Source organism: Apis laboriosa, unplaced genomic scaffold, assembly GCF_014066325.1.
Source record: "Apis laboriosa isolate Shangri-la unplaced genomic scaffold, ASM1406632v1 scaffold34_cov151, whole genome shotgun sequence".
Taxonomy (NCBI): Eukaryota; Metazoa; Arthropoda; class Insecta; order Hymenoptera; family Apidae; genus Apis; species Apis laboriosa.
In genome coordinates this window covers 5,201,551-5,217,007 of record NW_025222928.1, presented here as the reverse complement: position 1 = coordinate 5,217,007, position 15,457 = coordinate 5,201,551, and the positions used below count along the sequence as shown (strand labels likewise).

Here is a 15,457-nt window from a genome sequence, read left to right as displayed (position 1 = left end):
ATAACAAATCACTAAATTAAGTCATATATTAAAATATATGTAATATATATTAAAAATTAAAAATCCATATTCTCAATATATAAATATACACACATATAAATACATGTTGTCTCATAAAAAATTTTAATAAAACATATGTAGAACATATAAAAATTTATATATATATAATTTGATTTATAATATATATATATATATATATATATAAAATTACAAGTTAAAGCTTACAATATTCATCCATATATAGTGTCACTAATATAAATTCTATTTACTTTCTTTATCTAATTTATAGGCAAAATATTAAATATTGTATAATGTATATATCAATAGCATATAAAAAAAATATAACAGCAATTTCATATTTAAAATTTATTAAAAACAACTGTTTAACAAATATCTTAACTGTGAATTTATATGCAAATCTTCCGAAATAAGATAAAAATTTCTAATAAAAATGATATTATTATCTTGATTTAAAAGATTTTAAGATTAGAATTTTAAATTCTATATAAATATGACATAGCACTTTTATGTAGTGATTATAATTTTACGTAGTAGAAATAGCGAATTTATTGTAATAATTGTATCGCCATGAATCGAATAGTGATATTTGGAGCTACGGGAAATACAGGATTATGTGCTTTAAATAGTGCTGTAAATAAGGGTAAAATGTTATTTATTTTCTATTTCATTAATGTGTGCCAAAAAGTGATTTTAATTATTCAAAATATAATATGAATGAAATTTAATGAATATTATTAAACATGTATATGTATTTAATTCTGTGTATTTTTATATATGTTCAATATATTTACAAAGAATAATCTTAATAAAAACATTAATAATCAAATAAATTTTTTTTTAATTTTCTTAAGAAAATACAAATATATTTGAAAAGTGTAAATCTTATAAAATTAATTTTATTTTTTTTTCATAATTTTCATAATTTATTAATCATGTAAAACATTTAGGATTAAATGTAAAGGTATTTGTGAGAGATGAAAACAAAGTTCCAATGAATTTAAAAGATAAAATTGAAATAATTATTGGAGATGTTACTAACAAAGAACAAGTTTCAAATGCAATATCTAATACTGATGCAGTGGTTGTTGTGCTTGGTACACGAAATGATTTAAGTAAATATCTTTTTTTGATATAAAATATTATAATAATATATTATAATATTATAATTAAATATTATAATATATTATAATATTTTTTGACTTAATACAAGTTCAATTTTCATTGCAAATTTTTATTTAGGTCCAACTACAACATTGTCTACTGGTATGAAAAATATAATAGATGCTATGAAAATACATAATGTAGAAGTAGTATCTGTTTGTTTATCTGGTAAATTTTTGTAATTTGTAATTTTAATTTTTCTATTAGAATTGGTTGTTACATTTTTTAATAACATTTTATTTTTTTTACAGCATTTTTATTTTACAAACCTGAAGCAGTGCCTAACATATTTAAAGATTTAAATGCAGATCATCAACGTATGTTTGATCTTCTTAAAGAAAGTCAATTAAAATGGATTGCAATATTACCACCTCATATTGCAGGTGTTTATTATAATAAATATTATATCACTTAATTATAATTTTTTAAGAAATTATTAATATATATATATATATATTAATAATATATATTAATATATAATAATATATAATAATATATANATATATTAATATATATATATATATATATATGTATATTTATATATTTTTACAATTCAAAAAGATTAATATTTTATGAATTTGTAGATGTACCAAATTCAAAATATATAGTGAAACATGATGAATCTCCAGGTCGAGCTATTTCCAAACATGATTTAGGTGCTTTTCTTATTGAAAGTCTTCAACAAACAGAACATTATCAAAAAGTTTGTGGTATTGCTAACACTGCATAATAACAAAAAATATATTTTGTAATTTATAAAAAACTTAAAAGTATTTTATAAAATTTTGTTTATTTTTAAGAATATAAAAAAATAAATAATAAATTTAGAAATTTACTATTTTTAATTTGTACAAAAGAAATTGTTAATTTTTTAAAGAATATTTGTGATTTTAAACATCTATTGGAATGATTGTAAATTATGATTTGTAATATATGAATGAGATGCATGAAAAACATTTTTACATTTAAAAGCAATTAAAATTAAAATTAAAAAAATAATTTTCTTTAAGATAAATAAATAAATAATATATATATGGAATATATAAAAAATCTTATGTATAAAAAGAAAATTGTTTATCATTGTTTTACTATTGTAATGATAATTTTTTTACCATGTGTGTTCTGTGTGTTATAACACCTAAATCATAAAACTTTGGCATTTGAAAGTTTGGCATTGGAGGTGGTGGTGGACCACAACACTGTGTATTTTTCTCCTTAAGTTTTGCTTTAGTAAATGCTGCACTAGAATATACAACATCATTAATTCCTGATGCTTTAAATGGATCACAGGTTTTATAACCATTTTTAAAGTAAAAAACTTCTTGACCTTTAGTTATTAAATATACATTTTTAATTCCTTTTTTTGCTACATGTTCTTCAGCTCCACGTAATAATTTAGATCCAAGTCCTTGAGATCTACACTGGTAGTCAATTATTACTAACACATGAAATAAGAAATTAAATTTTGTTTTGAAAATATATATATTTTCATTTCATTTTTTTTATATAATTATATTTACCTGATTGTATAAAGCAACTGTGACGTAATCTAGGTATTAAAGATATTTTACAATGACCAAGTACTCTATCTTCTTTGTCAACTAATATAAGACATGTGGGAAATTCATCACATGATACATTCAGAAATTTTAACCTATTATATATAGGAATTTATTTCATTTTCAAATAGAAATTTTTTAAATTAAAAATTATAATATACCGTGCAGTTTCACTTCTTGGCCATTCAGAATTCAGTAATGTACAACAATCTGGAATTAAATCTGGTCTTTTATGAAGTGGTATTATTTTATATTCCTTGTCAATAGTGGTCATTTTTTTCTGTAATCATAAATTATAATGTAATGTTTGAAAAATTATTATGATATTTAATTAAAAAATTTTTTTTAATTTTAATATATTTTAGAAATAAAACTGTAAAAGTTTTAATAATAATTATAATTATAATTTCAAAACAAATTAAAGATATAAAAAAATTATAATAAAAATTAACAATAAAATAATTATTTTTATAATTATAATTTTTATAATATATATAATTTTTATAATATATAATTTTTTTTGAAAAAAATAATAAGAAATAATTTAGTCATTAAATAGATATTCAAAATAAAATCTCTTCATAAAAAAAAGATAATGTTGCGATAAAAATATATTTTTATATAAATTATAATACAAAGATATAAAACAAAAATTCAATAGATTGAATAATACATATTTTATATTAATTATGTGAAAAATATTTCAATAAAGAGATCATATTTGGAAAATATATTCTTCTAACTTTAAATAGAAAATTGTGCGACAACTTGTGATTGAAAGATGTCAAAAAAATAAAAAATAACATGTGTCAATGTGAACAAGTGTAATATATAAATAGTTTGATATAGATGTCCTTACCGTATTTTTCTAATTAAATAATCTGATAATTAAATTTAAAAGTCACTGTGCTTCACCTGGATATATCTCGCGTGGAAATAGCTCTGAGATTAATATCATCTTGAGCCAAGAATGATACTTCTGTTGAACATATCCCCACTATTATGTAAAATTCTTCTTGTACTCGGCGATATTATAAAATATATACCTCATTCAAAAATATATTTTACAAACTACAAATATAAATCTTTTATATGTGATCAAATATCTCATATCTCATATAATAAAGGAAAATTAATGATTTTTATTCTATATTTCATTTATCAATACTATATTATTAATCTTCATTATATTTATAGTATTTCAATTAATTAATGAAAAATATTTTATCTTTTAGAAATAATTTTTTAATTAATTTTTTATGATTTAAATTTTTAATAATTTCATTTATTTGACTTTTTATTTTATTTTTAGATATATTTCATTTGTAAAAGATGTAAATAATTTCATAAATTAATATATAAATTTCCTTGTTGTTAAAGTATTTTATTGGAACATGTCCATGACCTATTCTCTTTTAAACATGAATATCTTTTTTTGCATTTGACCCATTTTTTAATAGCTTCTGTTCTATATGCGACAATGTCCTGCATTCTTTATTTCAACAGTGATGGTCAATAACATTTTTCAATGAAACGATTTCAAATAATTACAAGAATATAGACAAGTTTTTTTATATTTATTGTATATAAAAAAAAGGAATAACAAAAAAATGTTTATAAATCTTCATATATTTTTTTATTTTTTTCTTTTATTAATATTTTAGATTTAAAATCTGAATATTTAAAATATATGAGAACCATTAATGATCATAGTAGTTGATTTATTTGGTGATTTGTTTGATGGTTTCTAATTTCTTAGCATTTAATATAAATAAATAATAATATTTATACAGATTGTTTATATATATGTTTATAATTATAAATAAAAATGTTATATTTGAATTTTTGAAGAAAACAATTGTATAATCAATACTAAATCGTGTAAATAAAAAACGAATATTTTAAATTATTTTAAATCATATTTAATAATCATATAATTTATGAAATAAAAATGTTATCTGGAAGACCTGCTGTAACAGGTAATAATATATAAAAATTAAATCATCAATATAATTAATATAATAAATTTGTTTATGTATTTTCTAACCTCTTGTTGTTTTTGATGTTTATTTGATAGAAAATCCTTTGGGACTTTCTTGGCATGACAGTGCATGGATTCCTGTATTAAATCCAAATAATATAATGGATTATTTTTCAGAAAGGAGTAATCCTTTTTATGATAGAACATGTAATAACGAAATCGTTAAAATGCAACGTTTAAGTCCTGATCAATTACAGTAAGTAATATGAATGAAAATATCATTTAAAAAAATAATATAAATATTTAAATATTTAATTTCAGAAATATGACTGGATTGGAATATATTCTTTTACATGTACAAGCCCCTATTTTATATGTAATCAGAAAGCAACATCGTCATTCTCCAACTTTAGCAGCACCACTTGCAGATTATTATATTATTGCAGGTGTTGTGTATCAAGCTCCTGACTTGGCATCAGTTGTGAGCTCTAGATTGGTATATTTTATTGATTTATGATTTCTGATTTATTGAAAATTTTTATGAACATTATTAAAACATATTGTTAATATATAAAATTATATTTTATAGTTATCTACAGTACATCATTTACAATCTGCTTTTGAAGAAGCTAGTTCATGTTCAAGATATCATCCTAGCAAAGGTTATTATTGGGATTTTAAAAATGGAAAAGCTATGGCAGCAAAAAAAGAGACACCTGTTCGTGAAGAACCAAGTTCTTTATTTCAACGTCAAAGAGTAGATATGTTACTTGCTGAACTTACACGAAAATTTCCATTACCTGTTCCAAAGCCAATACATCAAGCTATAGAACCTTGTAAGTACTTAGTTCTTCATTTTTTAAAAGATATATTAAGCATAAAAATAAATCTTTGTTAATTTTTTAGCAATGGAAATTAAACAAGAAATAAAAACAGAAAAGAAGGACATGAAACCACCACCAGAAAAGAAACCAAAAATTAATTAATAGTTGATTTATAACAATTTAATAATAATATAAGATTTTATAAAAAAAATTATATATATATATATATATATATATATATATTTAATTATTATATATTTTTTCTGCTAAATAAAAGGTGTGATTTATTTATATTTGAATATATTTTGATGTATTATTAAATTTATAAAATTAAAAATAAATGCCAAATATATTTGTTATTTTGTAGTTTTTATTATTATCTGCACCATGGACAGTCTAGATTTTCCATTTCCTCTTTTATATTAATCCGTGGAAACTTTTTCTCCTCAATTTTTTTTTTTTTAATATTTTTATCACAAAAATCAGGATATTTTATTTTCTTTCTGGGAGGTAGAGGTTGACAAGGAGATTTTTGATGTTTTTGTGCTCGAATTAAATTAAAGTATCTTGAAGTAATTGGTTTGATCTATAAAATTATATCGTTTTTATAGATAAATAATTAATAAATAAAATTTATAGATATTTTGTTACAAACTTTCATACTGATTTGTACAATTGATTTAATATGATGCATTACGTTAAATTTTCAATTAAGAAAATGGTTATGAAAATATCTTGAAACTTTAAAATTATGTTAATAAAATATATTAGTATTTCAACTTTTTTTTAGAATTTCATTTGTAATTTTCTATTGCACAGAAAAATGGCATGTAAAGTAAAAAATGATATGCGATGGAAATATATGTTCTGAGAAATACGAAGATGAAAAAATTTACGAACAAAGTATTTATGATATTGATCAAGACGAATTTATAAAAAATTTAAAACACGAGAAATGTAAAATAATTCAGTTAGTTCGTCGACAAATACATAAATTTTACGATACTCAAGTAACATTAAATTAAATATCAATGAAAATTCTAATTTATAATTTCTATTCATGTATCAAAAAAGATTAATATAATTTTTTTTTCCAGTTTGAACTATGTTCAATATCAAATGAATGGCAAAAAAAATATATGCAAGAACCAGAATATATCTCATATAAGAACGTAAGAGAAACTACACCGAAAACTTTACTTGTTCCAAAGAGTACAATATGGACTGGTCAAGCATGGTGTTTATGTGCTTTAAAAAGAATTCGAAGAAAAATTTGTATGGTAGTATTAATTGCTGGAATTATTGCATTGATGGTATCAATTTACGGCATTTATTTTCACGCATATCTTTGTAATAATGGGAAATCTTGCGTCACATCACTTCGATATACTCACGTCAAACATGCATTATTTTAAATATGCACGATAGACACAACAAATTAAGATAAATCGACGGAGAAGATATTGGATATTGTTTACGGGAAATTCTCATCGGAATAAGGAAACCATCTAAGACTTGACACAAAATATATTAAACTTGGAATAATACACCATGTGTAGCATTTAATTAATATGCAACTAGTCTTGACGTTTCCTAAATTTTTTCAGTTCCATAGATTTTTCAATGATGAGACATTTGACCTGTAAGCAGTGTAATATGTACGTCGTAATATTCGTACTGTGCCTATCCGTCGTGCAATTTACACCAACTCAACAAGAAGACCAGTTGCAATTCATTTGACATTCGTTTTCAATGTCAATATAATTATTCAGTACGATTGTTTTTTAGGCTTTGTAATATCGGTCCTCTTGATATGTTTGGCTCGTTCGTTTTTTAAAGATATTTTTTATACACAACTTTCTGGACCAGGTATAGAGTTGGCGATAATGATTTCTTTCATTAAATTACGATCTGCTTTAAAACTAATAGGTTCCCAAGATTTTGTGAAGAATGGATTTGACTATAATAAAAATTGAAAAAAAAATACATTTACAAAATATATTATTATTTTTTATTATTAATATTTATTATTAATAATACAATACAATATTATTTGCATACTTACGCTGCATCTATTACTTTGAAGTCCTTGTTTATGAATATCGTATGGTGCAAATAATGTATCTGGTCGTACAGGTAAAAATAATTGTGATTCACGTTTTATTTTTTCTTGATCTGTAATTTATCATTATATTATTTTACTTATGCATTATATTATAAACAGAAATAAAAAAAAAATGTTTACCTTGCGGCGATTGTATGATATCTGGCTGATTATTGAGTGCATAATCAGTAACTTGTTTTAATGTATATTCAACGAAATAAGTATGATCTCCATGTGTGACATCAAGCATGGAATTATTCCTCGAATCTGGAGGAGTAATTATTGGTTGTTTCATATAGGGCTCAATGTGAACCGGAGAAGTAGTACCTCTGCGTCGATACATCATCAACATCACCGACAATACAGTGACACCAAATGCCATCAGACAACCAATAAGAAGCAAAATAAGAGGAACCATGCTCACTCCGCTATCTAAAACAAAAATTGCCAATAAGAAATATTTAATATCAAATATTTGATATTATCTTGTTAGAATACATAATCTTAAAATCTTTCTAAATGCTATTCTTACCTGTGTGCTTTTCAGAATCTCTCAACATGATATCCTCTAATAGACTCACTTCACTTCTTCCTTTTGCATTTACGGCATAAGTAACAAGGTAAAAATGGGTCGCTGGAAGAAGATCTGCTACGGCGATTCTAAATATCGGTACATCTGCGGATACACTTGATGCATTTACTCTTAAATTACCAGTAAGGACTTCGTATGCCTCTAATCGAAATTCTTGTCTTAATCCACCGTCATATCCTGGTACACATTCTACTTCCAAGATTTCAGAACTTTGATTTAGGGATGCTTTTATTGTACAGTTATTCAAAGGATTTGGTTTCACTAGAAATATAAATTCAGTTGATCATACATTTATATGATAATTATTTAATATGAAATTTTAATATGTATTTAATATAAATTTCATTATGAAATTTCAAATATATTTCACAAATTACCTGCTGGAATGATTTGATAAATACAAGGTGCTTCTTGTTTTCCTATCGCGTTTCTTCCCCAACACGTTAAAGCTCCATAATCTCTTTCAGAAACAGGAGTATAAATAAGTTCGCTAGTTGTTCCATTGTTATCGTCAAATTTTGCTGGTGCAACTTCGAAATTTTCTCCGCTATTATTGAATTCCCAAACAAATTCTACTTTGTTAGGATCAGCTTCTACTTCGCAACGAACCTTTACTGATTCTTCTAATGATGCTCCAATAACTGATACTTCTTTTGCTTTGCATACAGGTGCAACTAAACAGAGATAAAGAAAATAAATTGAAAAATGGAATATAATGAATATATATATATATATATATTCTTATATATATATATAATAATGAATATATAGATAGAAAAAATACATATAATTAGAATATATAAAATATACATATAGATATAGAATTATTTATTAATTACAATATTTATAACACATTTCATACTTACATTGTACTCTTAAAGTTACTATTGGACTTATAGTTTCACCTCGATCATTACTTGCAAGACATGTATAATTTCCGGCATTATCACGACCTATTTTTTGCAGTACAAGACTCTGGGTACTCATAATTATTCCAGCCGATTGGTTTTGTGTTAATATCACATCCTTGAATTATTTGACAATATTATTAATTATTATGATTAATATTATGACAAATAAATTGATACTAACAATAAGTTACTCACGTTGTGTCTCCACGTAATTTTATGGTGTTCTGGATTAGCTCGAACTTTGCATTCAAAATAAACATCATCACCTTCTTTTATTTTTTCTGCATTTAAGGTACTGCCCAAATGTAATTGTACTTTAGGTGGAACTATGAAAAGTATACAATTATTATTTGAATATTGTTCTTATAAGGAAGTGTTGAAAATACTCACAAACTACATTTAATTGAAAAAAGTCTTCTAGATATGCATCTGGCAGTTTTGGATTTTCTCCTCGGCACTTGAGAATCTTTCCATGGTCATCCGGGATCGGTGAAAATATGAGCGTACTTATGACCACCGAAGAATTACCTCCAATGAGTACCTACATAATTGAATCATCCGCGAATGATGATATATATATATACATCTTACAAATTTGTAGCAAATCATCAATATATACTTTGCCATTGTGATAAATGGCGTTTCCTTCCATCCAAGTAATACGTGCTTGAGGATGTGACCCCGTAGTCTCACATGTGATGGAGTAATCTTTTTCCGTCTCTAGAATCGTTGGTTTCGTTAAAATTTTTACTGACAGTGGTTTCACTGAAACGATAAAATATGAAAATGATAAAAAAATATGTATGTATGTGTGTAAAATTAATAATTCGATAATATAATATATAATATAATAAATTTTTAATACTTACGATAAACGTCTAAAAGAATGCTTTTCTCTAATGGAGGTATAAGATTCGTGCTCCAGGCTCGACATTTATACGTGGTGTTACGATGTTCTCTTCTTAATTGAGGTACTGTTAATTTACTGACAACTAAATTCTTTCCAATTTCTTCTAATTTGCTATCCACTTCTTTCTCGTTAACCAACCAACTGACTACCGGTGTTGGTTTGCCTATATTTTAAAAAATCCAATTTTCAACTTTGTGAAATTTACGTTATTTTGATAGTTTTAAATAGTTGAACAAATGAGAATTACCTCCCCTTACTTCGCAAGATAAACCAAACTCGACACCTACTTGAAATGGTCCTGCGGTATCCCCTATCACCACACCAGAAGTATCATAAATTAAAAGTTGATAGGGTGGAACTGAAAATAATTTATAAATAATTAAAAGTCTTTTAAAAATTTCTTATCGGATAAATATTTTTTTCAAGATAAGATTCTTACCTATTACTGTGAGATTCACTTGAAAATTTTTTGTGGGCGAATTTTTAAAGTCTACTCTACACCGATAGATTCCTTCATCGTCCAGTTGAACAGCTTCTAGAGAAAGAGTGGCTGGTTTTGTCATGGTGACGAAATAAGCTCTCGGTCCAACCACGGTGCTATCTGACCAATTTAGAGCTTTGTTAAATGATCTTCCTCGGACGTCGAAACTGAAAAAAAGACATTTATTGTGCAAATATTTGTTTCGAGTCGAAATTTTTCAAGTTTCGAAATGAATGATACCTGTAGATCGGTTTCACAGCATCGTCGCGAAACCAAAGCACCATGTATACGCGATCTTCACGCGTGGACGGTTCAATGTCACAAGGCAATCTAGCGGTACGTCCAAGAACGGCACTGACTTCAAAAGTTGCGACTAAAAAAGAAAAAGGAAAAAAATAGAGAATTATATTTAGATAAGTAAAAATCCTTTAAAAGTATTTATATAATAATTATTTAGAATGAATATTTAGAATTTCGATAGTTCTTCATTTATTATTCGTTTCAAAATAAATAAATGTAAGCTATTAAGTAAATAATAATAAATAATAAATAAATAAAAATAAATATATTAGATATTTGGTTAGATATATGACTGATCAGTGTACATAAAAGCTATTTAAAATCCAGCTAACCTTGAATATTTGGAACAAATATTAAATATTTGTATTTCAAATTTTACATAGCTGAATATCTATTTAAGTAGATACAACTCATATTTAGTCAGCCACATATCTCTGATATACATATCAATAAATTACATTAATCCCCACTTGAAAGACAAACATAGAATTTTATATTTTATTTCCAAATCTTCTTTATGATTTTTATTCTTCGTACAATCTCACTGCAAAGGCGACCAACGTACCTAAATCATCGTCCTTATCCCAGTTTCCTGTGGCATTCACATACACGACGGCAAGTACGTAGCCACTGATGATGAGTTTGATCGCGATATCGGCCAGCACCCCTATCGCCATTCCAAGGGGGAATGATCTAAGGGATAAATTCGGTATATTCAGATCCGCTCTTTGCATAATGTCGCCCTGTGCCGGTCTGTCCCGTGGTTCTCCTTTATTATCATTCCACGTCGAGAGGTAGACGGCCTCCTCCCACCTCCTGTGTTTCGTATGCTCGACAAACGTACGAATCCTCAACTTTCTTCGTTCCTTTCTCTTTCTCTTTCTCTGGAGTAATGATAAAGGGACAGGGCGCAGGACTCGTTCACCGATTAATTCTACTATTGTAGGAACCTTTCGGTCGAATTTCCTTTGTTCGTTCTCTGTTTAAAGCGTACATCGAGAACGGATCGTTTATAAATAAGAATTTTCGTGTTAAAAATACGATACAGATATTTGAAGATTTTTTTTTTTTACGTTATTCTGGTTGACATCTTCATCTTTGTCCAGTTGAATAATGAGGAAGCTTTTGTATTTGCTTTAATTTGCTTGCATTGATTTGGTAGGTTGGAAAATGTAATTGGAATCAACTTTGATGTGTCTCGATGGATTGTAGTTTAGTAGGTCGTGTACAAACGTGTTCAAAATTATTGTCGTTTCACGAATGTTAAAAATGCCGGCTCTTATTAACCCACACATACGTTTTGTCAATAATGATAACGATTAAAAGGATAATTTTATATTTTCCCTACACCCTTGTTGGATAAAAATCATCATTTTCAAGGATGAATAATATATCTTACAAATTTGACGAGCTTTTGCTATGGAAGCTTTTCATCGTACCATGAAGGAACTCATTTTTCTTCTTCTTCGTTTCTCCGTTTATATGTTTTTGGATTTTGGACAACATCCGTTACCCGATTTTAATCAATTATAAAGGGACGAGATAGAAGAATTTTCACCTTTCGTTTACGCGAACACTGTTCTTTTGCACTGTTTCGCGAACTGACTGAATATTCGTTTCAGAGAACACGAAAGCTTTCTCGACATTTGGAGGGTTGTTCTCTGGCAGGAAAAGAGAGAGCAAGACAGAAAGTGATAAGAGAGAGCCGGTCAGCCGTGCTTTCTCGTAACCGCGTCGTTGCAATGGACACGCTTTGCAGGCGTCGCTAACCCGACGACGATGAGCGCCGATCGATTTTCGTAAAGTCAGTCTGATCTCGCTTCGTGTTTCGACGCTCTCGATTCCTGCACGATATATAGGCCCTATGTATGCTCCGCGCAACGCACACACGCGATAGCTTGCGAATAGCAACGAATCCTCACGACATGTCACGACCCTTTATATATAGATGATACAAAAGCTATGTTCAAGAATGTTGATCGAATTCGGATGTATTGTTTAATTATTAAAAACACCCTCACTAATGATGTTTGTTTTTAATTGTTTATTTGATTTTTTTTATATAAATAGAAAATAATATTAGAGTAGAGATAAATTGATTAATCAATTGTTTTTTTTTTCCAAAAGAATTGATAAACAAGAAATAAAATTTATAGAAAATAAAGAGTTAATTTTTATTTTTTAACATTATTTTTTATTAAACAAATATGTGCAATAGATAATTTAAGTAGATAGAGGTATTGCTTCATTTATTCAGATTGAATTGATTAGATTTATAAATTTCATGATCGATGGTGAATGTGTATTAAAAATAAAAATATTTTACCTTTTTTGAGCATCCGTGTTTTTGCTGCTTGAACTTTAATATCTGCTGAAATATAAAAAAAATAAAGATTTCATCCTGTTCGAGGTTCTCTGCGAGTGATCGGAAGTGAGAAACTCTCTCCTGTTAATAATGACATTATATTTGAAATAGTAATGTTTACAACATACAATTGCGACGTTACTACAGTTTTTTTTGTCATTTTTTCTTCCTTTAAGATAATTGATAATGTTCTCGCAAAAAGAAAAAAAAAAAGAACGGTCACACGCATCTCGTTTCGATTCATTCACGGCCATAATGTGTTTTACAGTTGTGTTTCTTCTTTTCCTTTCTCTCCCTCTCTCACGCTCGTTCGATCTTTCTCTCTCTCTCTCGCATTCTTTATCTCTTTTGTCGGGGAACGCATGGATTACGCGAGCCGGATCCACGTCTAATCGCATGTACTAACGTGTCGAAAAATAAACGGCGAAATTGTACAATAAATGGATGTCCGGTGTTTTGTTTTTTTTTTTTTAATTTTTCCAAGTTTCTTTTAAAGGGGATGTGGAGGCAATGGGTAATAGTAACCGAGCCGGAAATTAATTTCATTAGTATATTGTCATATTGGTGTCTGCTTTATGCTCTAAAACGTTCTCCAAAAGATGGGCGAAACCGGCCCATTGGAAATCTCGGGTCACACGGACTACATAACTTTCCTTCTCTTTCTCCCTTTACTTTTTTTTCTTCCTTGCGTGTTTTTAGCTGATTGCTTGCTGCTGCTTCGCGCTCGTTTGCCTTAACAATAAGCAATAAGAACACGACATAGCTAGTCGTCGAACGCTACGTGTTCGACCTGCTTTTTCTTTTTTCGTTTTCTTCTTTCTTTTTTTATTCATTCTATGTGGATGTTTTTTTCAGTTTTTCCCCATTTTTTTTAATACTTTTTCTTTTCTTTTATTCCTAGCAACTGCTACGAATAGTCTCACCCTCGCTATGTTAAACGTACTGTGACCTATGGACTATGGCACTTGGTGCAACTAGTTCGGATTTCTTGGATACTGCTTATATGTAAGGTACTTAATTATTATCATTATTGTTAGTTATTTATATATATATTTTTTGTATTTATATATATATATATATTTTATATTTATATGTATATATTTATATGACACATGATAATTCGTGCGTTTCACTATAATACACAGGCATGCGCAAGACGATACAGTCAATTTATTTTTTTTGATTTCTGCATTGCGTTGTACTGTTCAAACTGACAGAATTTTTGTTCAATAAAATGTTTGTTTTAAACAAAATTGAGAAATTTTTGTTTTCTCTTTTTAAATAAATATTAAAGAAATTAATAGTAACAAAAATTCCTATTGATCGTGAAATTTTTCGAGATTAATATACTATTGCAATGTTTAGGTCGGCGATTTTTCAAGGGGATAAAAATAATCTTGGCTGCATCACCTTGGACAAAAACGTTGATCGAGTCCAATTATCGAATTAATATCTTTTATATCGGTTTATGGGCTAAGTGGTCTATTATACACTTGAATAATACAATTGTCGCCGCGCGAACATCATAGAACGCAGAAAAAGATAAATAGAGTGCAAGTGCGAGTTTTACATTTAAAAAGAAAATGATCGTAAGTGCGTTGTCTTCTTCTCTCCTCATCTCTAGAATTCGAGTCCTCTTTTTGATCGCTAAATTTATTACGTCTATACGCTATACAGTCCGTCGGTTTCGCCTAAGAAAAATAAAAAAAATTAAAAAAGAACGATTCTTTTCTATATATAGGCCATTTTTTTTCTCCTGTTTCTTTTTGTTTTAATGATTAAATAATAATCATTAATAATTATTAATTATTTTATACTTCTTTTATGCACCAAAGATAAAATTTATTTTTTCAATTCCTATGCAGACATCTCCCTTTCTTCATTCCTATGTATACATAAGTTTTTTAAATATACTAGTATATCATTTACCGGTTCTTTATTTCTTTCTTTTTCATTTTTCATCTTTTAGCGTGTGAAACGGAAAATAATTAAAATAAATCCACACGTATTTAATACTTTTACAATACATATTGTATTGCTTCTTTCATTCTCGATGCGTGGAATCGAGTTGTTTTAATTTAATTTCGATTAATATTTTCCATATACTCATTTCTAAATATATCGACTTCAGTTATTTCCTTTTCCTTTTTCATCATCTCATGTATTGCGACGACGTATTATATTCAACGATTTATATCAATCATCTTATATCTAATAAACGCGAATTATATGAAAAAAATTAGTTCAT

General features: G+C 26.9%; 4 protein-coding genes across 7 annotated transcripts; 2 read left to right on the top strand and 2 right to left on the bottom strand.

Annotated features, from left to right (window-relative positions):
• The first annotated feature begins 270 nt into the window (after positions 1-270).
• On the top strand, positions 271-2,013 carry LOC122714807 (flavin reductase (NADPH)). The gene is made up of 5 exons (XM_043936484.1): positions 271-661; positions 969-1,133; positions 1,261-1,350; positions 1,434-1,565; positions 1,767-2,013. Exons 1-5 carry the CDS (start codon positions 589-591, stop codon positions 1,910-1,912), a joined length of 606 nt encoding a protein of 201 aa, XP_043792419.1. The 5' UTR covers positions 271-588; the 3' UTR covers positions 1,913-2,013.
• Positions 2,014-2,159: 146 nt separating this feature from the next.
• On the bottom strand, positions 2,160-3,826 carry LOC122714808 (N-alpha-acetyltransferase 80). 3 transcript variants are annotated; one of them, XM_043936487.1, is made up of 5 exons: positions 3,601-3,826; positions 2,903-3,021; positions 2,703-2,836; positions 2,510-2,620; positions 2,160-2,419 (listed from the first exon to the last, which is right to left on the bottom strand). In XM_043936487.1, exons 2-5 carry the CDS (start codon positions 3,013-3,015, stop codon positions 2,271-2,273), a joined length of 507 nt encoding a protein of 168 aa, XP_043792422.1. In that variant the 5' UTR covers positions 3,016-3,021; positions 3,601-3,826; the 3' UTR covers positions 2,160-2,270. The 3 variants fall into 3 exon arrangements, with proteins under 3 accessions (XP_043792422.1, XP_043792420.1, XP_043792421.1); XM_043936485.1 differs by having other exon boundaries at positions 2,160-2,620; positions 3,601-3,805; XM_043936486.1 differs by lacking the exon at positions 3,601-3,826 and adding an exon at positions 3,485-3,509 and having other exon boundaries at positions 2,160-2,620.
• Positions 3,827-4,494: 668 nt separating this feature from the next.
• On the top strand, positions 4,495-5,730 carry LOC122715097 (mediator of RNA polymerase II transcription subunit 6). Its single transcript, XM_043937024.1, has 5 exons — positions 4,495-4,720; positions 4,819-4,978; positions 5,044-5,218; positions 5,312-5,558; positions 5,629-5,730. The coding sequence occupies exons 1-5, from the start codon at positions 4,693-4,695 to the stop codon at positions 5,706-5,708; spliced, it is 690 nt and encodes a 229-aa protein (XP_043792959.1). The 5' UTR covers positions 4,495-4,692; the 3' UTR covers positions 5,709-5,730.
• An 851-nt stretch (positions 5,731-6,581) lies between these two features.
• Positions 6,582-12,814, bottom strand: LOC122714748 (hemicentin-2-like). 2 transcript variants are annotated; one of them, XM_043936387.1, is made up of 15 exons: positions 11,918-12,814; positions 11,410-11,823; positions 10,785-10,917; positions 10,503-10,711; positions 10,311-10,421; positions 10,023-10,226; positions 9,773-9,918; positions 9,544-9,694; positions 9,349-9,479; positions 9,109-9,268; positions 8,620-8,916; positions 8,183-8,503; positions 7,792-8,082; positions 7,612-7,721; positions 6,582-7,506 (listed from the first exon to the last, which is right to left on the bottom strand). In XM_043936387.1, exons 2-15 carry the CDS (start codon positions 11,576-11,578, stop codon positions 7,393-7,395), a joined length of 2,547 nt encoding a protein of 848 aa, XP_043792322.1. In that variant the 5' UTR covers positions 11,579-11,823; positions 11,918-12,814; the 3' UTR covers positions 6,582-7,392. The 2 variants fall into 2 exon arrangements, with proteins under 2 accessions (XP_043792322.1, XP_043792323.1); XM_043936388.1 differs by lacking the exons at positions 11,410-11,823; positions 11,918-12,814 and adding an exon at positions 11,177-11,386.
• Positions 12,815-15,457: the final 2,643 nt, after the last annotated feature.

Coding starts and splice junctions, on each gene's coding strand:
- LOC122714807 (XM_043936484.1), top strand. CDS start 589: ATGAATCGAATAGTGATATTTGGAGCTACGGGAAATACAGGATTATGT. Junction 1,134..1,260: donor TGGTACACGAAATGATTTAA/GTAAATATCTTT, acceptor ATTTTTATTTAG/GTCCAACTACAACATTGTCT. Junction 1,351..1,433: donor AGTATCTGTTTGTTTATCTG/GTAAATTTTTGT, acceptor TTTTTTTTACAG/CATTTTTATTTTACAAACCT.
- LOC122714808 (XM_043936485.1), bottom strand. CDS start 3,015: ATGACCACTATTGACAAGGAATATAAAATAATACCACTTCATAAAAGA. Junction 2,837..2,902: donor CCAAGAAGTGAAACTGCACG/GTATATTATAAT, acceptor TATATATAATAG/GTTAAAATTTCTGAATGTAT. Junction 2,621..2,702: donor CAGTTGCTTTATACAATCAG/GTAAATATAATT, acceptor TTCATGTGTTAG/TAATAATTGACTACCAGTGT.
- LOC122715097 (XM_043937024.1), top strand. CDS start 4,693: ATGTTATCTGGAAGACCTGCTGTAACAG. Junction 4,721..4,818: donor TGGAAGACCTGCTGTAACAG/GTAATAATATAT, acceptor TTTATTTGATAG/AAAATCCTTTGGGACTTTCT. Junction 4,979..5,043: donor TTAAGTCCTGATCAATTACA/GTAAGTAATATG, acceptor ATTTAATTTCAG/AAATATGACTGGATTGGAAT.
- LOC122714748 (XM_043936387.1), bottom strand. CDS start 11,578: ATGCAAAGAGCGGATCTGAATATACCGAATTTATCCCTTAGATCATTC. Junction 9,695..9,772: donor CCATTTATCACAATGGCAAA/GTATATATTGAT, acceptor TCAATTATGTAG/GTACTCATTGGAGGTAATTC. Junction 7,507..7,611: donor TTCAAAGTAATAGATGCAGC/GTAAGTATGCAA, acceptor TTTTTATTATAG/TCAAATCCATTCTTCACAAA.